Raw genomic sequence first — 26,916 nt, 5'->3', positions numbered from 1 at the left:
ATTTGAATAAACGTATGAAATTATTAAAAATATCATAAATGACGAGATTTGAAATATGTCTTGGTTGTTCGCGTTTCTTTATCCCTATTGTATTATAACAGTGATTCTGTAATGAATTAATCAAAATGTGTCCACAATGTGTCCACACAGTATAATAAGATGGATGCAGATTTAAAGATCACAAATGACTTACTATGGCGGTTCACTAAATCACAATAAACTGTTAATTTATAGAAAATACTTTATAAAATAGAGTGTATATACAAAGAAGTGTGTTACATGAATACTGTGTAAACAATACAATGAAATACAAAACTACGAATCTAATATGTGCAAACTTCCAATATAATATTTCAAGTCAATAAAAAATATTGCAAAATAAAATAAGAATAAAGACATGCAAATCACACTTTGTTAAACATTGTCTCCTTTTATAACTTACTACACCGCGAGAACACTTGATTTAGAATTTTTGTTCTTTGCGTTAATGGTGGAATTTCATAAGACATTTAATTGCATCCCGCCATCCGTAATCCGCTACAACAAATTTTTTAGTGTCGCAATATCTAAATCGCTCACACAATCATAGTCATGCTCATAACGTTAAATAAGTAACAATATACATAGCAAAATACACGCCATAGAGACTTAGTGTGAAATGCGAACGCATTCACCTGATTCCAATCATAATATAAGTTAATGAATACGTAGATTAAACATGTTTCGTCTTTGGAACGTGCATATTCGTGGGGTTTTGTATCAGATATTTAAATATTTTATTATAAACCTTTTTTCTGCCCCCCAATACAAAATGTATTAAACATTCAAATACAAGAAATGGCATCAGCTACTAAAGTTTTCTTTTTCTGTATCAAGCATGTAACTGTACATCTTTATATGCTAATACAAACACTCTGACAAACGACTTTGGCACTTATTTCAATTCAACAAAATACATTCTTAAGTGGACATACATAGTTTGTATTTACTTTTACGGACAAACACATTGATAATGGTATTTTATAAAACGGACCATAACACTAATTTGCTTTTATGTGACCGCGTTTTTTGAATACAGACTGCGACTCTCGTGCAATACGACTTCAAGCGCTCAACTCTCATTGCATTGTTTTGTCGTTCCGGTGTTTCAGATTGCGCAAGCATGACATCAATTCAAAGAGTAATATGTTCTCATCCGCAAATCGCTATAAAAAGATCTCGGTGCAGACATGGCTAGTTTTTGGCAGTAAAATTCCAATACAATCTAGGTACCACATTAAACGCACCCGATGACGTAATCTTTCACACTAGTTTTCCATGAACTGCATAAAGATGCTACACACACACACACAGGCTAAAACAATCAAAAGTCAAATTCTGCGACTTACAAACTTCACCACACCAATGATCAAATTAATGTGAACAAACTAAGGTAAATATTAGCGCACTGTATTTATCTATGACGTCTTTATGCTAACACACATGCAATCTAGAGTTCGTCTCGTGTCTGAGAAGATTCCGTTTCTTGTCCAGTAAATCGACCAACAAACAGTGGCGCCTTCAGCTTGTAGTGCCAAATCATAAACATGAACGGGTGATCAGCCGTAAACGTCCGTGGAGGAGCTGGCATGCTTAGAGTCTTAATTGTTGCAGCAGTCGCAGCTGCAGCCTCTGTACCTTCTTCGTTTACATCCACAAACGCCTTGTGGAACACCTTAGAAACGAACAAATCCTTTCCCATTCCAGAGAGGTCAGCTTTATTTTGATCGAACACGTCAGGCATTCCGAGAGCCGATAATGTATCTGAAAGCTGGAATGAACTCTCAAGCTTGAATTTCGGAACAGAAACTTTAACAGTTGGTGAGGAAACTTTTTCGATACATTGGTTCATATTTTGGACGTTCATCTTTTTCTCCATTTCCAGCAATCCAGTGACGGTGTTTGGAAGTAGAACTACCATAGCCATTTCATCCCCAATGTAAGGCAGATGTAAAACCTTACAATCCAAAGCTGTATTTTCGCCATATCGCACTTTCTTCATTTCTCGTGTCATCATGTCTGTCTTCAAAGATTTTCCGTCCAATGTATGAAAATCAGTTTTTGTTGTACTCTTTTGCACAAACTGTGTCGCCCAGTTTCCTTTGAAATAGATGGCATTTGCAACTACCATTCTTGTGAGTGCATTAATAGATCCGCTAGGCAGAAGGTTTTTGATCTTTTCGTTTGTGACTTCTTCTACCCATTTGTTTATTTCTTGTCTACTTCCCTCTGGGTTGGATATGAAGTCAACATTTTTGACATCTGAGGCAAAATGTTTGACTACAGCTTTAATATAATCTTCCAAAATGCTTTTATCTCTGTTCGGATAGAGTCTGTTAGCGCTTCTCAGTACCACATGATCGCTCCCTTTATTCAACACCTTAACAAATTGCTCAGCATCAGCAAGTATCGACTGTTGATCATTTGATTGAAATTGAAGAGTAGAAACCATTTGATTTCTGGTTTCATTTCTTGCTCCAGTTTGAACCATCGTCATGACAACGAAAATGCTGCTAGGCGACATGAACAGGTTGCCATGGGGATTGTGAGAAACGACATGTTGAAAGAGGTCCAAAGAAAATTTTGAAGCACTTGATGACATGGTTGCCAGTTGATGTAAATACAATTGCTGACAGCTGTCTGCAACAGACGAAAAAGAACATAATTAAAATATGTAAGTGCGTTACATGGCAATTAATTCAAAATGAATATTTTAACAAGGGCTGTTTGTAAAACATGCATGCCCCCCATATGGGCTGTCCGTTGTAGTGGCAGCCATTGTGTGAATACGATTTTGTCACTGTGACCTTGACCTTTGACCTAGTGACCTGAAAATCAATAGGGGTCATCTGCGAGTCACGATCAATGTACCTATGAAGTGTCATGATCCTAGGCGTATGCGTTCTTGAGTTATCATCCGAAAATCATTTTACTATTTCGGGTCACCTTGACCTTGACCTTTGACCTTGTGACCTCAAAATCAATAGGGGTCATCTGCGAGTCATGATCAATCTACCTATGAAGTTTCATGATCCTAGGCGTATGCGTTCTTGAGTTATCATCCGGAAACCATTTTACTATTTCGGGTCACCGTGACCTTGACCTTTGACCTAGTGACCTCAAAATCAATAGCGATCATCTGCGAGTCATGATCAATCTTCCCATGAAGTTTCATGATCCTAGGCGTATGCGTTCTTGAGTTATCATCCGGAAACCATTTTACTATTTCGGGTCACCGTGACCTTGACCTTTGACCTAGTGACCTCAAAATCAATAGGGGTCATCTGCAAGTCATGATCAATGTACCTATGAAGTTTCATGATCCTAGGCCCAAGCGTTCTTGAGTTATCGTTTGACAACCACCTGGTGGACGGACAGACCAACCGACCGACAGACCGACATGAGCAAAGCAGTATACCCCCTCTTCTTCCCAAAGTAAATGCTTGTCAGTGAGGTAAAGTTAATAAATTTGTTTAAGTAGAAAGGTTAATCTTATAAGTTAACAAGTGCTGTCACTATTATTGCCACACACATGCAAAATATTATTTTGATCAAAACCTGTGTTCTTTACTTTCAACTTTGAGAAAAACAGACACATTTTACTTAGTTATTGAAAAACAGACAACTTTAAGTCCTCTATTGATAATAATTGGTATAGGATTTTTCATTAAAATCAATAAGGACCTAAACATTTGGTTTTGCGCACAAAAATTAAACAAATAAATATCGAAGAAAAAATTATGGTTTTTGCACTTAGTACTTCCTCTCAAAGACTTATGTAATCATATGAAGTTTCAACTAGAAATGGCGCGGCAGAGGCCGACGCGTATCCCCACGCCGAATGTTTGACCTAGGTGTGCCCCAGGGTTGGTAATGGGGCCATGCATAGCTGAGATTGACCGTATTGTCATAAGAGAAGTTCATCATCAATTAGAAGTGAATTGGTGTAGAAATGAAGAAGTTATAGTAAAAGGCAATTTTGGGTGGGTGTGACATATGTGGGCAGGGCGCCCCAGGGTTGGTAATGGGGCCATGCATAGTTGAGATTGACCGTATTGTCATAAGAGAGGTTCAGTATCAATTTGAAGTGAATCGGTGTAGAAATGAAGAAATTATAGTAAAAGGCAATTTTGGGTGGGTGTGGTCTATGTGGGCGGGGCGCCCCAGGGTTGGTAATGGGGCCATGCATAGTTGAGATTGACTGTATTGTCATAAGAGAAGTTCAATATCAATTTGAAGTGAATCGGTGTAGAAATGAAGAAATTATAGTAAAGGCAATTTTGGGTGGGTGTGGTCTATGTGGGCGGGGCCCCAGGGTTGGTTATGGGGCCATGCATAGTTGAGATTGACCCTAATGTCATAAGAGAAGTTCAGTATCAATTTGAAGTGAATCCGTGTAGAAATGAAAAAATTATAGTAAATGGAATTTTTTGGTGGGTGTGGCCTATGTGGGCGGGCGCCCCAGGGTTGGGATTGGGGCCATGCATAGTTGAGATTGACCCTAATGTCATAACAAAAGTTCAGTATCAATTTGAAGTGAATCCGTGTAGAAATGAAAAAATTATAGTAAATGGAAATTTTTGGTGGGTGTGGCCTATGTGGGCGGGGCGCCCCAGGGTTGGGAATGGGGCCATGCATGGTTGAGATTGACCGTATTGTCATAGGTGAGGTCCAGTATCAATTTGAAGTGAATCGGTGTAGAAATAAAGAAGTAAATGTAAAATAACCTAAAAAAATGAGTGATAATTTCTGACGCGGCCCCACCCCAACCCCTATAACTTTTGACCCAGGGGTCAGATCAAAATTCCAAATAGTGCAGGGTCGCACATATGCTCATAGCTACCATGTGTGTAAATTTCAAGGTTCTAGTGCTTTTAGTGTAGGAGGAGATAGTGGCCAGGACGGACGGACAGACGGACGGACGGACGGACGGACGGACGGCGGAGATCACCACAATATCCCCACCTTTTTTTCAAAAAGCGTGGGGATAATTAAATCCCATCAAAACTTTTGAGTAATGGTAAGTAAAATTACACTTTTTTGAACTTGAAATATACAAAAAGCAATAACTCCACAAATGCTGGCCAGTTATCAGTAGATCTATGACGTTTCATCTCAATATCTTCAAACATAATGGAATAATAGTGTACAAGAATACTAACAAATGGCATTGACTCTGTAAGTATTGAAGAAGTAAGGGAACACTCTGCAATTCCTCTTAAAGCTGTTAATCAATAATTAAGTTTGATTTGATTCCATTCAATTCTTTCTGATTATCATTTGCTCAAGAAAACAAACTTATGTAATTACATTCTTCAAAAACAGTAAGGAAAGAGCAAAAATACTATAGAAAGCACTTTTTCCATATGTCCTCTATCAATATATAAATAAATATTTTAATCCCTTTAAGACTTCAATTAAATTATGCTTTCAAGTGAAAAACAAAAATCAATAACTCTGCAAATACTGAAAAGAGATTTATGGTCTTTGTACTTGTCATTTTCTCTTAAAAGCCATCTATTATTACATGAAGGTTCATTAGAATACGTCCAACAAATGCAGATCTATGCTACATACAAAAAAGGAATCTGAACCAAAAGCTAAGCAAAGGGCAATAACTCCAGTACAACTGATATGAAAGTTTTGTATCTTGTACTTTGCATTCCCCCCTTCCCCATTTCAATTTAATAAATGTTTTATTTAAATGACTGAATATTATACATGTAAGTTTAAGGAGTTCTGTCATAATCTGCACAGGAAAATTGACTGAATGGCAATAAATCAATAACTTCTGTTAAAAAGTGATACTTCATGTTCTCTGCACTGTCCCTTAAAGGCCAATGTCATAATTTGAAGTTTCATTTGAATCACTTCAAAACATGTACTTCTTAAGTTGTTCTCCGCACAAGAAGAGGGACAGTCTGATAACCAGAAGGACCTATAAAGTGATATCATTATAAAGGGAAAGATCTACGATAAAAAATGTATAACCTGCTGCTTTAATAAAAGGGATATCATGGCTGTGAAAACATTTATCACCATGACGCTAGATCAATACAAAACCAATCAGGTGGAGTCCATTGTGGTATGTCAGGTAAGTGTTGTTTTGTCAAAATATAAATCAAATATGATCATAAATAATGAAGTTATGGCAATTTCAGCAACATTTATTAATTTGACCTAGAAAGTCAAGGTCATTCAAAGGTCATGAGGTCAAATTCAACTTGCCAGGTACAGTACCATCATGATAGTTAGAAAGTATTTTGAAGTTTGAAAGCAATAGCCTTGATACTTAAGAAGTAAAGTGGATCTAAACACAAAATTTAACAAAATATTCCAAGTTACTAAGACAAAAAAGGGCCATAATTCTGTTAAAATGCCAACCAGACTTTTGCAACTTGCCCTGTACAGTCCCCTTAGGATAGTTATCGAGTTTACCAAGTCTGAAAGCAATAGCTATGATACCTTAGGAGTAAAATGAACCCAAACACGAAACTTAACCTAATTCTAAATTTTCTAAAATATAAAAGGGGCCATAATTCTGTCAAAATGCCAGTCAGAGTTACATAACTTTGCCTGCACAATCCCCTTATTATAGAGAGTAAGTGTTGCAAGAATGAAAGCAATAGATTTGATACTTAAGGAATAAAGTGGACCTAAACACAAAACTTAAACAAATTTTCAATTTTCTAAGTATAAAAAGGGAGCATATTTCTTATAAAATGCTTGATATAGTTGTCTGCTCTTGTAACTATATTGGGGTCATGTTGTTTAAGAAGTATGAAAAATATGAAAGCAATATGTCGAGGGACATAGAAAATATTTGAGGTGGTACGCAAACTTTAACATAGATTTATCAATAATAGGCATATTCTTAGCGGAAAAAGGGTCTTAATTCTTACAAAATGCTTGTAACAGTTGTCTGCTCTTGTTTATAGATTGGGGTCATGTTGGTAAAGAAGTATGCAAAATATGAAAGCAATATGTCATGGGACATAGAAAACATTTGAGGTGGTACGCAAACTTTAACATATACTCATACCAAGTTTCAATGAAATCCGCCAAAGCACTTCCAAGATATGGCTCCGGACACAAAAAAGCATTTTTCCAAAATACAAAGGGCAATAACTCTGTTAACAGATGGTGTACAATTCCATTAGGCGTGCATCATCCTCTTATCCATATATATACTCATACCAAGTTTCATTGAAATCCGCCAAAACACTTCCAACATATGGCTCCGGACACATAAGTGAAGGACGGACGGACGGAAGGACGGACGGAAAGACGGACAACGCCAAAACAATATCCCTCCGCCTATGGCGGAGGATAAAAAGGTCAATAATTCTTAGAAAATGCTGGATACAGTTGTCTGCTCTTGTTTATAGACTGGGGTCATGTTGGTCAAGAATTATGCAAAATATAAAAGCAATATGTCAAGGGACATAGAAAATATTTGAGGTGGTACGCAAACTTTTACATTCCAACGCTCACGCTGATGCCGCGGTGAGAAGGATAGCTCCACTATTATATTTCATATATAATAGTCGAGCTAAAAAGTGTTTTCAATATTATATTTTTATATAAACAATCATTCAAATTGGAGAGCTAGAAAGAAACTAAGTTAAAGATCTTTTTAAAAAAACAAACATTTTTGGGGGAAACCATCAATTGGGAACTTTTAGATATCATTTGTAAAAAAACAACACTTTTTTTAATAGGGAATGGGTCACTATGACAGCCCAAAATTTCAACAACAAAAAACACATTGGTACACCAACAACATTTGTAAGGATAAATTCTTAATTTATTGTTGCAATATAACTAAAAATTCTCATCTTTGGTCATTCGGCCTCAATCAAGTAAATATCGCGTTATTGTATGTCCTCATGAAATACTGAACATCTGGAAAGTTAATGAAATCAAGAGCATAAAAACTTAACTCTATGCATCAGCAATATTATTTTATTAAACTTTGTATCCACAATATAATGTCAATATATTTAAATATAATGTAATAATGTAAATTTATGAAGTAATTCTCTTTTGCTACAGTACAGGCAACGTGTACTTTGACAAAAACGCGTGTCCGCGGTGTTCAATTTTCCTGATGGTTGACATTTCGCGGGGGGCGGACACGCTACTGACCGCGGTGTTCGGCGAACACCCGAAATCGCCGCGATTGCACGTCATCATTAACTGGAACACCCGTGATCACCGCAATGCCGCGCGGCCATTTATACATGTAATACCTGTTTGCGATGGTCATTCAAGAGTTTTAAATTTACATGTACATGTACAATGTACAAATGAACATAATAAACTACATGTATGTGCAAATGTATGCGTACTTAAAGTGATATTATGGGCAACTAACAGTATTTACAATATACAATGTAGGTGTGTATCGTAACCGTTGTTTATTTTTTGTGTTTTCGCTCGATATACACTTGCATTTGTTAATGCAGCATCAACATAATTAAACAATATCCCGAAAAGAAAAATAATCCATTTGAATATCAACGTACTTTCGTATTCGTGTATTTGTTCTCAACCAGTAAACTGTTCAGTTTAATTTAGGAATATACATATTTGTTGTATAAGTGACTTATAATGTTGTTTTCTATGTTAGACTTGATGTAATAAATTTCATTATTATCCCTCACCATAGGCAGAGGGATATTGTTTTGTCGTTTTCCGTCAGTCCATGTTTCTGTCCGGCCTTCTGTCCGGTACTTTCGTGTCCAAAGCCAAATCTTATAAGTGCTTTGGCGGATTTCATTAAAACTTGGTTTGAGTATATATATGTATAAGGATGATGCACGCCAAATGGCATTGTACACCCTCTGTTAATAATGGAGTTTTGGCCCTTTGTATCTTGAAAAAATGCTTTTAAATATAAGCTTAGAGCCCATAGGTGCGGGGATATTGTTTTGGCATTGTCTGTCCTTCTTTCCGTACGTCCTTCCGTCTGACACGTTTGTGTCCGGAACCATATCTTGGGATTATTCATTGTTTAGTCATTCCTTTACTATGCATCAAGGGATTCTGTAATTACTGTCCACTATTGTTCTCCATTATCTAGCTGAGTGTCAAATATAAGATCCAGGTTGCTAGGGTCATGGTCAATGTCACCAATAAAGGTCAAAATCACACATTTTAATTAAATATGCCTTATTTGGTAAGGATTCTACCATACTAAAATGGATTCTCAAAATGTCCTAATGTAATTGTTCTCAATTATCAGGCAGTGCAAGACCTATGTGTTTTTGACAAATTAAAGTAAAGATCACACATCAAAGGTCACACATTTGTAGAAATATTTATTATTCACACATTATTTGACTATGCATCAGTGGATTCTGTAATAACCTTCCATAATTCTTCTCCATCTTTTTCCTTGCTTTGTGTCATGTAAGATTCATGTCTAGGGTTAAGGTCAAGGTTCATGTCTAGGGTAAAGGTCAACGTCACACAATATACTTCATGTAAGGTCATACGATTCACATCAAGGGTCAAGGTTACACAAATGCTTCATGTAAGGTCATACCCTAAACAGTAAACCCCTAAACTGACCAGCATTTATTCCAGAATTGTGTATACATCTTTGTTCTTAGAAATTAAATGTTAGGCCCGAAAAAAATAGGTCCCTTTCTAGTCTCCTTAAAAAAAAAAGGGGGTCGGTAGGTAGGATTGTTGTTGTTGTTTTTCTCGAGTACTAAAACGGAAGGCTACTAAAGCTTATAATAAGAAATACATGTATATATATATATATATGCTTTGTTTGCTTAATATTACATCTTATATGAACGAACATGAATGTTTTTTTGTTTTTTTGGCGACCCCAATAAAAAGTTGAGGGTCGGTGCCCATTCGGGAGACACGGTCAGGCGACCGGAAACATACTTATTTTTTTTTTTGGCCTTTAATTGAGATTTTGTGCTCCTACAAGGGAGAGCATATAATCGCTGACTTGTCTGCCCTTCCTTCTCTCATAATTTTATCTGGAGGAGGATATTGTTTTGGCGTTGTCCATCCGTCCTTTTATCTGGATGAGATTGTTCTGGCGTTGTCCATCTGTCCAGAAAACTTTTGTGTCTAGATGCATACTGTAGAACTGCTTTCGTGCATTTCAATGAAACTTGTTTGTACATCAATGAATGTCATTTATAAAAAAATATATGCTTAAAATTTTAAGTTTTTGATATTCCCAAATACTAATGATAATTTTTCCCCCACCGCTAAAGGCGGAGGGATATACATGTAGAATTGGCGTTGTCCATCAGTCCGTTCGTCTGTCGCAATTTTGAAATTGGCAGGGGATATCATTTCAATGAATTTGCTTGTTGGTGTGTTACTTTGGTCCCTATTAAACTTGGTGGTCATAGGAAATTGTATTTAACTTGCACTTTGAGCTTTATGAGACACTAACTTAGACAATCAACTCATGCAATACTACACATCTGACACACACAGTAGTGCAATATTCCCTACTAAAAAATGTAAGAAATCTGAAACGAAAACTGGTAGTTTTTTTTTAATTATGAATTTGATGTACGTTAAACCTTTTTTTCACGGATTAAGACCTAGTTTATGGGCCGAAGTGACCAGTGGCCGTCTTGTCTACTGTTCATTGGGCCGAGATGTCCTGAACATGGATATATTTACATTAACGTCTAAAGTATCAGTTTAGATGTTTTACTGGCATTGATGAGTACTTAATATGTAAAAAAAGATTAACGCTTTAAATCATATCAGTTACTAAAGTATTCCTTACCTCAATTCTTCGATCTGTTAACGAAATGAACGGGAAGTAAACACGTCGGCGGATATTCTGCTTACGGTTGCATACCACTCATTTCCTATTAATCATTGCTAACTTATTCCGGTTCCCGATCTGAAGACTAAACATATTTGTAGTAAAGTTAGCCAAAATAAGCGGATTGAAATGCCTGTTCCATTTTCTTAAGCTCGATATGAGCAGTTGAAAGAACATTATAACATAGATACACATTCTTGTAACCTCGCGAACACTGTGGAGATTCAACAACTTACAGCGGAGACTGTAGTTTTTAAACTGACCCATGGCATTTCTCGAGCTTATAAGCCGTGTGTAAAGCTTATTAGTAAGTAATAAGTAATTAATAATAGACTAATAAGTAATAATGAGCTGGGTAAAAATGCATCATTCGTTGTATAAACCACCTGTAATGTAAATTAACATAACCTTTACAGGACCGTTCGGATTATTAATACGTTTCTTCTACCGGTTGACGACCACAATTAACTCGTTGATTATTATGTCGTAGTGTGGGTGTTGAAGAAAAGTTGGAGAATAAACGATTAAAAGTCAAGAATGTATAGGTTAAAAACATAGTTCTTTACAGTTTAAATAACGTGTTTGGCCAATTGAGCTTTGTTCGAAGCACTAAATTGACCCCGCAGATACTATGTCAGGCGGCAGCTTGTTCCAATCTCTGATGGTCCTCGGAAAAAATGAGTTGAGTCTGTAGTCATTTTTACATGATGGAATTTGGAAGGTTTTTTCGTGCATGCCGCGGGTGAGTCTTCTTGGTGGTATTAAACGATGTTCTTTATTGATGGCAATTTTTTCGTTTTCGATTTTTGTGTAGCATTAAAAGTCTGGCTTCCTTCCTCCTTGTCTGACGGGATTTCCAATTTAGTTGTTCCAACATATCTGTAACGCTTGATCTGTTACCATGTCTATTTAATATATATCTGGCGCCCCTCCTTTGCACCATCTCAACAAGCAACATCTTGTTTATTTCAAACCTATTTATTTTAGCTCGATTGCATTGAAAGCCTGTGGCTTATTGAAACGCTATCGAGTCTGTTTCCTGGTTAGTTTTGTGCATCATGGATTTTCCTTATTCAATGACTCAAGATACATAACATTAATTAATAATTTCGTTTATAATGTACCTTTGCGAAGATGTACACTCGTTGCTTTCCGACCATGTTCATGATAACATCGTTTCATGTATATTTAATCGATTTAAGAAATTAGATTATTATAAGTAAGATTTAGTTATATTAAGTTTAACATAAACGGTATTTTTTTCACCGAAATCGACTGCGTAATGTGTTTTTTTACATACTTTCTAAAACTCGATCTAGGCACCTATGTTTATGTTGTAGGTGGTGTATATGCACAATACTTTGAAAGAGAGGTTTTGAGACATGAAAAAAGCCATGGATTATGGATTGATAATCTGGCAAATATAGTACATGTACTATAACACACGATTGACTGTACATTAATGTTTGGTTCTGTATGTATAGATGATACATGTAATTGCTAAAATTGTGGTATAAGAGCCATTTTGATGCAGACTACTGTAGGTATTTTTCTATACGACAGCTTTAAATTTGTGATGTAATAACGAAATCCTATTAGAGCTTATATGCATGACTTTGACATCTATAATACCTAGTGAAAATATTTTTTATTTTATAAATTGTATTATTCCGTATGTATAATATACTCATTCTACTTCAGTTACAATACACACGCACGCAATCAAGACAATCAGATATAAATTGTACATGGCAACCTTTTTAGTCGACACAGGACTGGGGATGACATTGGCCATATTTAAATGTGTTGTTTCAGTTAAAATAAAATTCACCATGCAGCCCATCAATGTAGACTGGTTCCCAGTGAGCATCAGACGTTTTACGAACGTTGCTGCAACGTAATATTTAGGTCGCAACGTCGGCAACCATTACCGAACGTTGCCAAAACGTTGCAAACAAAACATTACTCGGACGTTTCATCATAACGTTAAAAGGACGTTTCAGAAACGTTGCATTCTGATCGCTACATTAGTAACCACTTCCGAACGTTTCTGCAACGTTGCACATGAAACGTCGGTCGAACGTTTGAGAAGTAAGTTGCAGCAACGTTGCTTCTAGGTAATTGTGCGCTCTTCCCAGTGGGCACCCAAACGTTGTTGCAAAGTTGTATTTAGGTTGCATTCAAACGTTGCAGTTTGGTTGTCACAATGGTGTATATGAAAGTTTTCCCGACGTTTTTTCCAAAACGTTGCTGCAACGTTGTATTTAGGTTGCATTCAAACGTTTCAGTTTGGTTGTCGCAATGGTGTTTATGAAAGTTTTCCCGACGTTTTTTTCCAAACGTTGCTGCAACGTTGTATTTAGGTTGCATTCAAACGTTGCAGTTTGGTTGTCACACTGGTGTAAATGAAAGTTTTCCCGACGTTTTTTCCAAACGTTGCTGCAACGTTGTATTGAGGTTGCATTCAAACGTTGCAGTTTGATTGTCAAAACGGTGTATATGAAAGTTTTCCCGATTTTTTTTTCCAAAACGTTGCTGCAACGTTGTATTTAGGTTGCATTTTAAACGTTGCAGTTTGGTTGTCACAATGGTGTATATGAAAGTTTAGAAATTCATTTTTTTTAATTTTACATATCAGTTGCTTAAACTTAAAGATGCTAAAGATGAACTTTAACTCAAAATCGCCGGATAAAATATTTTGTTTAAGTTGTGTTATGCATTAAAATGGTAGAATCTAGTTTCAAAGTTTAAACAAAAAATAAAGTCAACATTTTTGTCTCAAACTTTCAATTTTCGCCGTGGTGTAGTGGATGAGGTGTCCGATCGGGAGTTGGTGGGTTCGATTCCCATTCGGGGAGCGTTTCATTAACTCCTCTATAGACATCAAATAATGGTTCTTTCTAAGAAACGAACTCGAAAATGTCCATAACTGCCGATACTAATCGAAAGAGCAGTAAGCAGTAAATAATTTTTTTAATTTTATATTAATTAAAAACATAGAATTTAAAAATACTACGTTTTAATGCGACCTAAATACAACGTTGCAGCAACGTTGGGAAAAAACGTCGCAGCAACGTTGGAAAAAAACGTCGGTAAAACTTTCATATACACCATTGGTACAACCAAACTGCAACATTCGAATGCAACCTAAATACAACGTTACAGCAACGTTGGATGCCAACTGGGTTACTCCCAAAAACTTTTGAAATACTATCATATTGTGTTCACAGTTTGCTAAATTAAAGTTTACGAATCGTCAAATTATCTGTTTGTTACTTAATTAGACAACTAATTAATTAAACTTACATTGGTCGGCCCATATTTAATCGGCTAACTTTTACCATGTTGTTAAGTTTTGCATCTTGATGTAGAAACCAATATTCGGTTTGTCAAAATATTTTTTGCTGCCATGTCCGAGCTGTCAAAATAATGTAAGAACGTATGCCCGGGTTGTCAAAATCAACGTAATAAATCGTATTCTTTTTCTGGATTACATATTCGTTCCTTTTTGATGCTATTTAATTTTTAGCTCGGCTGTTTTACTTGTCATAATTAGCTCGTCGTGTCGTCCGCGTCGTGCTAAAACCTTAACATTGGCTCTAAAATCAAAGTGCTTCCACCTACAACTTTGAAACTTCATATGTAGAACCGCCTTGATGAGTTCTACACGCCACTGTGTCACTAGGTCAATGGTCAAGGTCACTATGACTTTTAAAAAATTCTGACAAGCTTTCATTTATTTAAAACTGCACCCGCTGCCGAGCGCTGGAACCCGTTATGCGTTTATTTATCGTTTTTTACCATTTTTAAACCTTTATTCTGCTATCATATGTCGCTTCCAATGAGCTAAAAAGCAAAGAAACAAAGGCATTACCTGTTCAAAATAATTATTAACAAGCAATAGGACAACAATATACATATAATTTAATGGCTTTCAGTAATCTAGAAACTCTACTTTTTTGTGAAATCACATTTTCTTTTTAATTTTATTTAGACAAGTGTTGCATATATGAAAACTCAGACTATATTGGCGTGCGAAAGTTGTTGATCTCAGTGTACAGTTGTGTATTAAATATTGAATTTATATAATCAGTTAGTTACTACTTAACATTTTACAAGGGTACAAATGGATGCGGATCAACATTTTGAAATATTGTTCCAATAAATAAATACTGTCTCGATAAGGTTGAGGCTTGCATCAAAGCTGACTATAAATATGTGTTCGTTATTGCACTGTGAAAATTGTGCATGCCTATTTTTTCACGGGTTTCATAATATTTAAGTCATATGAGGATTGCCCCATAAGTTTGGTTAACTGACTTTTATATTCTTTACTACATGTACATGTAGCAAAAGAGAATTACTTCATAAATTTACATTATTACATTATATTTAAATATATTGACATTATATTGTGGATACAAAGTTTAATAAAATAATATTGCTGATGCATAGAGTTAAGTTTTTATGCTCTTGATTTCATTAACTTTCCAGATGTTCAGTATTTCATGAGGACATACAATAACGCGATATTTACTTGATTGAGGCCGAATGACCAAAGATGAGAATTTTTAGTTATATTGCAACAATAAATTAAGAATTTATCCTTACAAATGTTGTTGGTGTACCAATGTGTTTTTTGTTGTTGAAATTTTGGGCTGTCATAGTGACCCATTCCCTATTAAAAAAAGTGTTGTTTTTTTACAAATGATATCTAAACGTTCCCAATTGATGGTTTCCCCCAAAAATGTTTGTTTTTTTAAAAAGATCTTTAACTTAGTTTCTTTCTAGCTCTCCAATTTGAATGATTGTTTATATAAAAATATAATATTGAAAACACTTTTTAGCTCGACTATTATATATGAAATATAATAGTGGAGCTATCCTTCTCACCGCGGCATCAGCGTGAGCGTTGGAATGTAAAAGTTTGCGTACCACCTCAAATATTTTCTATGTCCCTTGACATATTGCTTTTATATTTTGCATACTTCTTGACCAACATGACCCCAGTCGATAAACAAGAGCAGACAACTGTATCCAGCATTTTCTAAGAATTATTGACCTTTTTATCCTCCGCCATAGGCGGAGGGATATTGTTTTGGCGTTGTCCGTCTTTCCGTCCGTCCTTCCGTCCGTCCGTCCTTCACTTATGTGTCCGGAGCCATATGTTGGAAGTGTTTTGGCGGATTTCAATGAAACTTGGTATGAGTATATATATGGATAAGAGGATGATGCACGCCTAATGAAATTGTACACCATCTGTTAACAGAGTTATTGCCCTTTGTATTTTGGAAAAATGCTTTTTTGTGTCCGGAGCCATATCTTGGAAGTGCTTTGGCGGATTTCATTGAAACTTGGTATGAGTATATGTTAAAGTTTGCGTACCACCTCAAATGTTTTCTATGTCCCATGACATATTGCTTTCATATTTTGCATACTTCTTTACCAACATGACCCCAATCTATAAACAAGAGCAGACAACTGTTACAAGCATTTTGTAAGAATTAAGACCCTTTTTCCGCTAAGAATATGCCTATTATTGATAAATCTATGTTAAAGTTTGCGTACCACCTCAAATATTTTCTATTTCCCTTGACATATTGCTTTCATATTTTTCATACTTCTTAAACAACATGACCCCAATATAGTAACAAGAGCAGACAACTATATCAAGCATTTTATAAGAAATATGCTCCCTTTTTATACTTTCTAACTATCATGATGGTACTGTGCCTGGCAAGTTGAATTTGACCTCATGACCTTTGAATGACCTTGACTTTCTAGGTCAAATTAATAAATGTTGCTGAAATTGCCATAACTTCATTATTTATGATCAGATTTGATTTATATTTTGACAAAACAACACTTACCTGACATACCACAATGGACTCCACCTGATTGGTTTTGTATTGATCTAGCGTCATGGTGATAAATGTTTTCACAGCCATGATATCCCTTTTATTAAAGCAGCAGGTTATACATTTTTTATCGTAGATCTTTCCCTTTATAATGATATCACTTTATAGGTCCTTCTGGTTATCAGACTGTCCCTCTTCTTGTGCGGAGAACAACTTAAGAAGTACATGTTTTGAAGTGATTCAAATGAAACTTCAAATTATGACATTGGCCTTTAAGGGACAGTGCAGAGAACATGAAGTATCACTTTTTAACAGAAGTTATTGATTTATTGCCATTCAGTCAATTTTCCTGTGCAGATTATGACAGAACTCCTTAAACTTACATGTATAATATTCAGTCATTTAAATAAAACATTTATTAAATTGAAATGGGGAAGGGGGGAATGCAAAGTACAAGATACAAAACTTTCATATCAGTTGTACTGGAGTTATTGCCCTTTGCTTAGCTTTTGGTTCAGATTCCTTTTTTGTATGTAGCATAGATCTGCATTTGTTGGACGTATTCTAATGAACCTTCATGTAATAATAGATGGCTTTTAAGAGAAAATGACAAGTACAAAGACCATAAATCTCTTTTCAGTATTTGCAGAGTTATTGATTTTTGTTTTTCACTTGAAAGCATAATTTAATTGAAGTCTTAAAGGGATTAAAATATTTATTTATATATTGATAGAGGACATATGGAAAAAAGTGCTTTCTATAGTATTTTTGCTCTTTCCTTACTGTTTTTGAAGAATGTAATTACATAAGTTTGTTTTCTTGAGCAAATGATAATCAGAAAGAATTGAATGGAATCAAATCAAACTTAATTATTGATTAACAGCTTTAAGAGGAATTGCAGAGTGTTCCCTTACTTCTTCAATACTTACAGAGTCAATGCCATTTGTTAGTATTCTTGTACACTATTATTCCATTATGTTTGAAGATATTGAGATGAAACGTCATAGATCTACTGATAACTGGCCAGCATTTGTGGAGTTATTGCTTTTTGTATATTTCAAGTTCAAAAAAGTGTAATTTTACTTACCATTACTCAAAAGTTTTGATGGGATTTAATTGAAACTTCATATGATTACATAAGTCTTTGAGAGGAAGTACTAAGTGCAAAAACCATAATTTTTTCTTCGATATTTATTTGTTTAATTTTTGTGCGCAAAACCAAATGTTTAGGTCCTTATTGATTTTAATGAAAAATCCTATACCAATTATTATCAATAGAGGACTTAAAGTTGTCTGTTTTTCAATAACTAAGTAAAATGTGTCTGTTTTTCTCAAAGTTGAAAGTAAAGAACACAAGTTTTGATCAAAATAATATTTTGCATGTGTGTGGCAATAATAGTGACAGCACTTGTTAACTTATAAGATTAACCTTTCTACTTAAACAAATTTATTAACTTTACCTCACTGACAAGCATTTACTTTGGGAAGAAGAGGGGGTATACTGCTTTGCTCATGTCGGTCTGTCGGTCGGTTGGTCTGTCCGTCCACCAGGTGGTTGTCAAACGATAACTCAAGAACGCTTGGGCCTAGGATCATGAAACTTCATAGGTACATTGATCATGACTTGCAGATGACCCCTATTGATTTTGAGGTCACTAGGTCAAAGGTCAAGGTCACGGTGACCCGAAATAGTAAAATGGTTTCCGGATGATAACTCAAGAACGCATACGCCTAGGATCATGAAACTTCATGGGTAGATTGATCATGACTCGCTGATGACCCCTATTGATTTTGAGGTCACAAGGTCAAAGGTCAAGGTCACGGTGACCCGAAATAGTAAAATGATTTTCGGATGATAACTCAAGAACGCATACGCCTAGGATCATGACACTTCATAGGTACATTGATCGTGACTCGCAGATGACCCCTATTGATTTTCAGGTCACTAGGTCAAAGGTCAAGGTCACAGTGACAAAAATCGTATTCACACAATGGCTGCCACTACAACGGACAGCCCATATGGGGGGCATGCATGTTTTACAAACAGCCCTTGTTAAAATATTCATTTTGAATTAATTGCCATGTAACGCACTTACATATTTTAATTATGTTCTTTTTCGTCTGTTGCAGACAGCTGTCAGCAATTGTATTTACATCAACTGGCAACCATGTCATCAAGTGCTTCAAAATTTTCTTTGGACCTCTTTCAACATGTCGTTTCTCACAATCCCCATGGCAACCTGTTCATGTCGCCTAGCAGCATTTTCGTTGTCATGACGATGGTTCAAACTGGAGCAAGAAATGAAACCAGAAATCAAATGGTTTCTACTCTTCAATTTCAATCAAATGATCAACAGTCGATACTTGCTGATGCTGAGCAATTTGTTAAGGTGTTGAATAAAGGGAGCGATCATGTGGTACTGAGAAGCGCTAACAGACTCTATCCGAACAGAGATAAAAGCATTATGGAAGATTATATTAAAGCTGTAGTCAAACATTTTGCCTCAGATGTCAAAAATGTTGACTTCATATCCAACCCAGAGGGAAGTAGACAAGAAATAAACAAATGGGTAGAAGAAGTCACAAACGAAAAGATCAAAAACCTTCTGCCTAGCGGATCTATTAATGCACTCACAAGAATGGTAGTTGCAAATGCCATCTATTTCAAAGGAAACTGGGCGACACAGTTTGTGCAAAAGAGTACAACAAAAACTGATTTTCATACATTGGACGGAAAATCTTTGAAGACAGACATGATGACACGAGAAATGAAGAAAGTGCGATATGGCGAAAATACAGCTTTGGATTGTAAGGTTTTACATCTGCCTTACATTGGGGATGAAATGGCTATGGTAGTTCTACTTCCAAACACCGTCACTGGATTGCTGGAAATGGAGAAAAAGATGAACGTCCAAAATATGAACCAATGTATCGAAAAAGTTTCCTCACCAACTGTTAAAGTTTCTGTTCCGAAATTCAAGCTTGAGAGTTCATTCCAGCTTTCTGATACATTATCGGCTCTCGGAATGCCTGACGTGTACGATCAAAATAAAGCTGACCTCTCTGGAATGGGAAAGGATTTGTTCGTTTCTAAGGTGTTCCACAAGGCGTTTGTGGATGTAAACGAAGAAGGTACAGAGGCTGCAGCTGCGACTGCTGCAACAATTAAGACTCTAAGCATGCCAGCTCCTCCACGGACGTTTACGGCTGATCACCCGTTCATGTTTATGATTTGGCACTACAAGCTGAAGGCGCCACTGTTTGTTGGTCGATTTACTGGACAAGAAACGGAAACTTCTCAGACACGAGACGAACTCTAGATTGCATGTGTGTTAGCATAAAGACGTCATAGATAAATACAGTGCGCTAATATTTACCTTAGTCTGTTCACATTAATTTGATCATTGGTGTGGTGAAGTTTGTAAGTCGCAGATGTGACTTTTGATTGTTTTAGCCTGTGTGTGTGTGTGTAGCATCTTTATGCAGTTCATGGAAAACTAGTGTGAAAGATTACGTCATCGGGTGCGTTTAATGTGGTACCTAGATTGTATTGGAATTTTACTGCCAAAAACTAGCCATGTCTGCACCGAGATCTTTTTATAGCGATTTGCGGATGAGAACATATTACTCTTTGAATTGATGTCATGCTTGCGCAATCTGAAACACCGGAACGACAAAACAATGCAATGAGAGTTGAGCGCTTGAAGTCGTATTGCACGAGAGTCGCAGTCTGTATTCAAAAAACGCGGTCACATAAAAGCAAATTAGTGTTATGGTCCGTTTTATAAAATACCATTATCAATGTGTTTGTCCGTAAAAGTAAATACAAACTATGTATGTCCACTAAAGAATGTATTTTGTTGAATTGAAATAAGTGCCAAAGTCGTTTGTCAGAGTGTTTGTATTAGCATAAAAAGATGTACAGTTACATGCTTGATACAGAAAAAGAAAACTTTAGTAGCTGATGCCATTTCTTGTATTTGAATGTTTAATACATTTTGTATTGGGGGGCAGAAAAAAGGTTTATAATAAAATATTTAAATATCTGATACAAAACCCCACGAATATGCACGTTCCAAAGACGAAACATGTTTAATCTACGTATTCATTAACTTATATTATGATTGGAATCAGGTGAATGCGTTCGCATTTCACACTAAGTCTCTATGGCGTGTATTTTGCTATGTATATTGTTACTTATTTAACGTTATGAGCATGACTATGATTGTGTGAGCGATTTAGATATTGCGACACTAAAAAAATTGTTGTAACGGATTACGGATGGCGGGATGCAATTAAATGTCTTATGAAATTCCACCATTAACGCAAAGAACAAAAATTCTAAATCAAGTGTTCTCGCGGTGAAGTAAGTTATAAAAGGAGACAATGTTTAACAAAGTGTGATTTGCATGTCTTTATTCTTATTTTATTTTGCAATATTTTTTATTGACTTGAAATATTATATTGGAAGTTTGCACATATTAGATTCGTAGTTTTGTATTTCATTGTATTGTTTACACAGTATTCATGTAACACACTTCTTTGTATATACACTCTATTTTATAAAGTATTTTCTATAAATTAACAGTTTATTGTGATTTAGTGAACCGCCATAGTAAGTCATTTGTGATCTTTAAATCTGCATCCATCTTATTAAACTGTGTGGACACATTGTGGACACATTTTGATTAATTCATTACAGAATCACTGTTATAATACAATAGGGATAAAGAAACGCGAACAACCAAGACATATTTCAAATCTCGTCATTTATGATATTTTTAATAATTTCATACGTTTATTCAAATGAACATCCTAAAATATCGATACTTTAAATGAATATTCCCATTTCACATTCACGACATCCCGTAATATAGGAGTTCAATCCATTGCTGAGAGTAAAATTTGTTTTACGGGAACTTTTTCTGAAAAAAATACTAGGACGGGATATCTAAAAATAAAAATTAATAATCACAATTTTAACACTTAACCCCAAAACATACATATGAAGAATGACAATCTTGTTTTTATTTTCATGGCATTAAGCATATACGTTACGTTTGTGTATGCGTTTAAAATTAATTATCTCAAATTTTGAACAGATTATATTACTGTTTTAGCTAAGCTTATGACATAGAGCTCTTTGGGAGCTCATAGGAAATCGTGCTGGCCGTCGGCCGTCAGTTAGTGCGGGATTGCGTCTGTCCGTTAACTTTCTTCTTCGAACTACAACTTCTCCTGAAGCGCTGGGAAGATTTGAATGATCCTTCGTTGACCCTCTTTAAAGTTCATGAAATCTTTCTGGTCCATTGCATATGTGCGTAATTTGAACTGAAATAGATTTAGAAAATGGGAACTTAAAAAATAATTAAAAACACACGTTTCAGTTCATCAATATTTGGTATGTACCGTAACATCGTCTTATGGTCCCTAACTTGGGTTGTTCATATCAAGCACCAGGGGTCACATGATTTAACAAAGAATCATATAAGATATCACCTTTAACATATTCTATGGATATGTTTTCTTGTGATATCTCGGATGAGTTCGAAAATGGTCCCGGTTCGTTTGAAAACCTAGCCGCTAGGTAACGGGCAGTATTCTTTATGTGGCTCTTGTAAAACCTTGATAAAACTCTTAAAAATCACATTAATAGTCCAATGTTCATGCAGTGCCGTAGCCAGACCCAAATTTAAGCCGAGGCAGTATCTTAGGTCCTTCTAGGGGGGTCTGGGGGCATGCCCCCCCCCCGTAAATTTTTGTTATACCTAGAACGTCTCTGGTGCGTTTTAAAGGCCATTTAAACTACATTTTATACCTAAATTATCGGAATCGTGGACGCTACATATTACCGTTCGGTATCATTAAAGTTCATTGTCAATTTTATATTCTGGTACCATAAACGGCGTTTGAAGTGACAATGATATAAAAACTTTACTACAGATAAAATAGTCATATACTTCATTCGAAGTCAGATAGAAGAAAGAAAAATTTTAGACGCAGCTCTCTCATACAAGCCATAGTATTTATATGGATAATAGAATGTTCTTTACATATTTATTATTGAAATACTAAAATGAAATAGATCTACCTTATAATATGAAGAAACAGATCTATCAAACATTTTAGCGAATAATGTTTCATGAACATGTTTTATTATTCTTCAACTTTTAATTATCAATCTTATTAAACGCTAATTCAACTCTCCTGTCTCCAGTCGAATCCCACATTTGAAGATTTGTTTTCGATCAACTGGAATGTGTTTATGCACAAACATTACAGCGATGCCATTAAGCCATTCTTCTTTCATAGTAGAACGTGTCCACGTTTTAAGCCTTCGCAATGCGCTAAAACTCCGCTCACATGTACAAGAACCAATACAAAATATTATTTCTTAAGTTAACATCAAATTAGCTTCCGCAAACTTGCTGTTGTAGTTCAAACAAGTTCACCGTGAAAAAATTCGTGGACGATTTGTTTTTCCATTTAGAGCTTGAAAGCACAATAGGGCTCTTTAAAGATATATTTAAATGCATTAAATCAAACTCGTTTTCAATCATAAACACATATAAAAAGGATCACACGGACCTACTGGGATTCGAACCAACAGTATTATAGTGAGCAATGGATCCAGAGTCTGACGCCTTACCGATTGCGTCACAGGGGCATATTGCTTATCATGAGGAGTACAAATATTTAACTTAAATCAGTAAAGTTTTTGGCCATTTTTTCAATTTTCTTGTGTAACATTTTGTTTTAGCACTGCGTCATCATTTTCTGTCAGTTGACATTTCTATCATCAACGTTCTATCATCAACTTCATTGACTATTAAAAAGAAAAGACTTGAACTTTATATCAAAAAAGTTTAATACGCGGGATATCATAATTTGAAAATTCGAATGTAAACAAAGATTCTTACCACCTGAAACGGTCCCGGGTTAAACTCGACGCCAGCCATAAAGAGGAGAATTCCAATAAAGGCGAAAACGCCAACCACCCGAAGTGTGTCTAGGTCTAAAATAGACCCAGACCTGACCGTAAAACACCCGATCCTCGCTCGGTACGTTCCGATGTCCACAATGACATTCTATACATAGATGGTGACGTCACTACGTTATTATCACCTCTATACTTAGCCGCATCACGCACCTCCATTTGGAGGCATTTATGACTACGACACAAAGAAGTCCGCGGATGAATGAAGAATTTGCTTTATAAGTAAACTTTCATGTTATGATTTAAAATTTAAGTATAATTTTGTTCAGTCTTACGGTCTTATGTAAGTATCAATTAAAATTTTCGTAAGTTTTCAACAATTTCGCTCTTTATTCATTTTTTTAAACTGTACTTTCACTTTCGGTTGTATAACAACATGTATCCTTTATTGACGAAAGTTTGCAATGAAATAGCGTTTTCAAAACCGCTTAAAAAGTTTCAGAAGGTGTATCTGATGCATGTTATGAATAGACACAATGTCATAGCTATATTGCCGACTAGTATGGGAACAATTTGGTATTTCAAGTGGCTCCATTTGAATTGCAAGAGAAGTTCAAATTGATTTGTTCAGTTTGTTAAATTTTGACACCCTAATTATATATTTTTTTATAAGTGCCTGATAGATTTTTTTCTTTAAATAATTGAGATCAATGAAAATTTTAGTAAACGCACAGCATTGATGTTCTATGATGGTCATTTTTTAGTGGAATAGTATGTTACATAAAACAATTATAACTATTGTATAAATGAATTTAGATTAGGTGTCATCTTTAAATGGGGTAGTAATTCATTATATGAGATGAGCACATTACATAGTTGAAAAATAAATAACACTTTAATGACTTACTATAGTAAAATAAAGTAGCATAGAATATGTTGCAGGTCATAAAATGTAAAACTGAAATTGAAGAAGCTTTACAAATATTTTACACTGACAACACTGCTGGTTTTCCAAAAAAAAAAATCCTTCCTATCTACCTGCCCTAGTTTTTTGGGGCAAATTTAAATATTATTAATATAATTGAGTTAAATTATTAAAATATCAATATGTTTTGATTACATTAGCTTATTATATTATTAATAATAAATACTTTGCAAGGAAAGTCCAATTCTGTTTTAATTAGTCTTAATTAGGTACTAGTAAAAAATATCAGTGACATCCAAAACTTGGCTTATATGCGTATGAATGCATATTTTCTTTGAAAGTTACATAGTACCCTATTTAATTGGATTAAAAACAACAAAAAACTATAGTTTTACAACCCAGCCCAAGTTGACTCAAACTGAATTAATTCATCAATTGATCCTATTTAATTATATTAAAAACAACATGTGTACGATTTTGAGAATATCCCATGTATTCCTCTAGTATTCCTCTAGTACACCAACATGCACGTCTTTCTAATGATTTACATGCACTCCTTAAACAGTTTAACAAAAATAATGAATGATTAATCCAAAGAAAACAACAAACAAGCTGCTTCATATAAAAAGTTTATTACATAAGATTACATAAGCAAAATAATCATTTTGATAATAAATCAAGATTATACTTCAACCAAACCATTATAAATTTATTGTGGGGTGGGGGGGGGTAATGTAAGCACTAAAACTAAAATGGGGGAAATGTCTGGGGAGGGAACATCTTAGGGAGGGCCTCCGGAATTCCTGCTAAGGGCGACAGTGTTGTTAATGTGTCTTTAGAAGAAATAACTGAAGGAAAGTACTTATTGGTGTATGCCCATCCAGAAGCATTTCTGAGCATTTCAATTGGAACAGCAATATTGAATGCATTTGAAAGAGATATAACTGTTTCATGAATTGCTTTTGTTGAAGCCCACAAGTCATGGTCCTTTAATGGTAGCTTTCCTATTAGGGAATTTTATACTTATTTTTTACTCTACAATCTAGCTCTTTTGTCATAAAATGAGAAGTTTTATTATCCAACAGGTTTTGTGTTTGAACCTCACAAATTTTATAATACCAAAGTCCCATCATATAATCATCATCACAATCAGCAGCAGCATTATCATATTCATCATCATCATCGTTAGCAGCACCATCATTGTGTTGTATTATCAGAATTCAATACAAACACAACCATTACAACTCTTACTACTACTTCTACTACTAATTAATTAATTATCTACTACCGTACTACAACAAGAACAACAACTACGACTACTACTACTGATCTTACTTCTACTACTACTAGTCTACTACTACTACTACTACTACTACTACTACTTCTACTACTACTACCACCACCACCACCACCACCACCACTACTACTACTACTACTACTACTACTTCTACTACTACTACTACTACTACTTGGTACACCAGAACTTGTTGTCCATGGAGACGATAATGAGAACTCCCAGAGTATTGATCGAACCCTCGCCCAGCGGACATCATTCTCTACACCATAGCGACCATGAATTAATAGTTGATGCCATGTACAACATAATTCACCTTATTACACAAAACATGGAATACACAAAATGAATGAAAATGCTTTAAAATAAATGCAAATTTGAAGTTTGAAACAAAACAACCTAAGCAATACATAATAAGAAACACTACATTATTGAAACACTGATACCATGAACATTTTAGGGTGTAACACCTTATGTACATGTACCAGACCTTTTATGTACTACCGGCACTTTGAAACTTTACGTACCACCTACAGAAAATATAGGTGTTATTTCCATTCATTCATAGCAGTCCTAATGAATTAAGGTCATTCTCTAAACATGCTTAAAGTCTAAAGAAGGAAATAATTTGATTTTTTTTTCAGTTTGAACATTAAGATCATTCTCTCTTCTCTTCAAAGTATCACATTTCAATTATACAATATAATACAAACATTTTAGACTTTATAATCCTTAGTCAGGATAAGATAAGAGACAAATGAATTTTTATAATTTACTTCAATTTCAGGTAAGACTAATAAATCATTTATTAAGTACTACATGTACTTGGGCTAATAAATTAAACTAAGACACTCAGTGACACTTAGACAATCTGAAAAATATAAAATCTATGGCCAATATAGATCTATAAGTCTAAATTCATAAATACTATCACACAAAATACATTTCATCAATAACACACATTCATATTAAATTAGTTATCTCTTTATATTATAACTATGGTACATAAAGTGTCAGATAGTGGTACATAAAGTGTCGGTACAT

General features: G+C 35.1%; 2 protein-coding genes across 2 annotated transcripts; one reads left to right on the top strand and one right to left on the bottom strand.

The window, feature by feature from the left end:
* Nucleotides 1-227: 227 nt before the first annotated feature.
* Nucleotides 228-10,904, bottom strand: LOC127852943 (leukocyte elastase inhibitor-like). Its single transcript, XM_052387026.1, has 2 exons — nt 10,817-10,904; nt 228-2,679 (listed from the first exon to the last, which is right to left on the bottom strand). The coding sequence occupies exon 2, from the start codon at nt 2,639-2,641 to the stop codon at nt 1,490-1,492; it is 1,152 nt and encodes a 383-aa protein (XP_052242986.1). The 5' UTR covers nt 2,642-2,679; nt 10,817-10,904; the 3' UTR covers nt 228-1,489.
* An 8,277-nt stretch (nt 10,905-19,181) lies between these two features.
* On the top strand, nt 19,182-20,036 carry LOC127852678 (leukocyte elastase inhibitor-like). The gene has a single exon (XM_052386627.1). The coding sequence runs from the start codon at nt 19,182-19,184 to the stop codon at nt 20,034-20,036; it is 855 nt and encodes a 284-aa protein (XP_052242587.1).
* Nucleotides 20,037-26,916: the final 6,880 nt, after the last annotated feature.

This window comes from Dreissena polymorpha, chromosome 12 (genome assembly GCF_020536995.1).
Source record: "Dreissena polymorpha isolate Duluth1 chromosome 12, UMN_Dpol_1.0, whole genome shotgun sequence".
In the NCBI taxonomy this organism is placed as follows: Eukaryota; Metazoa; Mollusca; class Bivalvia; order Myida; family Dreissenidae; genus Dreissena; species Dreissena polymorpha.
Note: the sequence above shows the minus strand (reverse complement) of the source record. Positions and strands in the feature narration are given on the sequence as shown.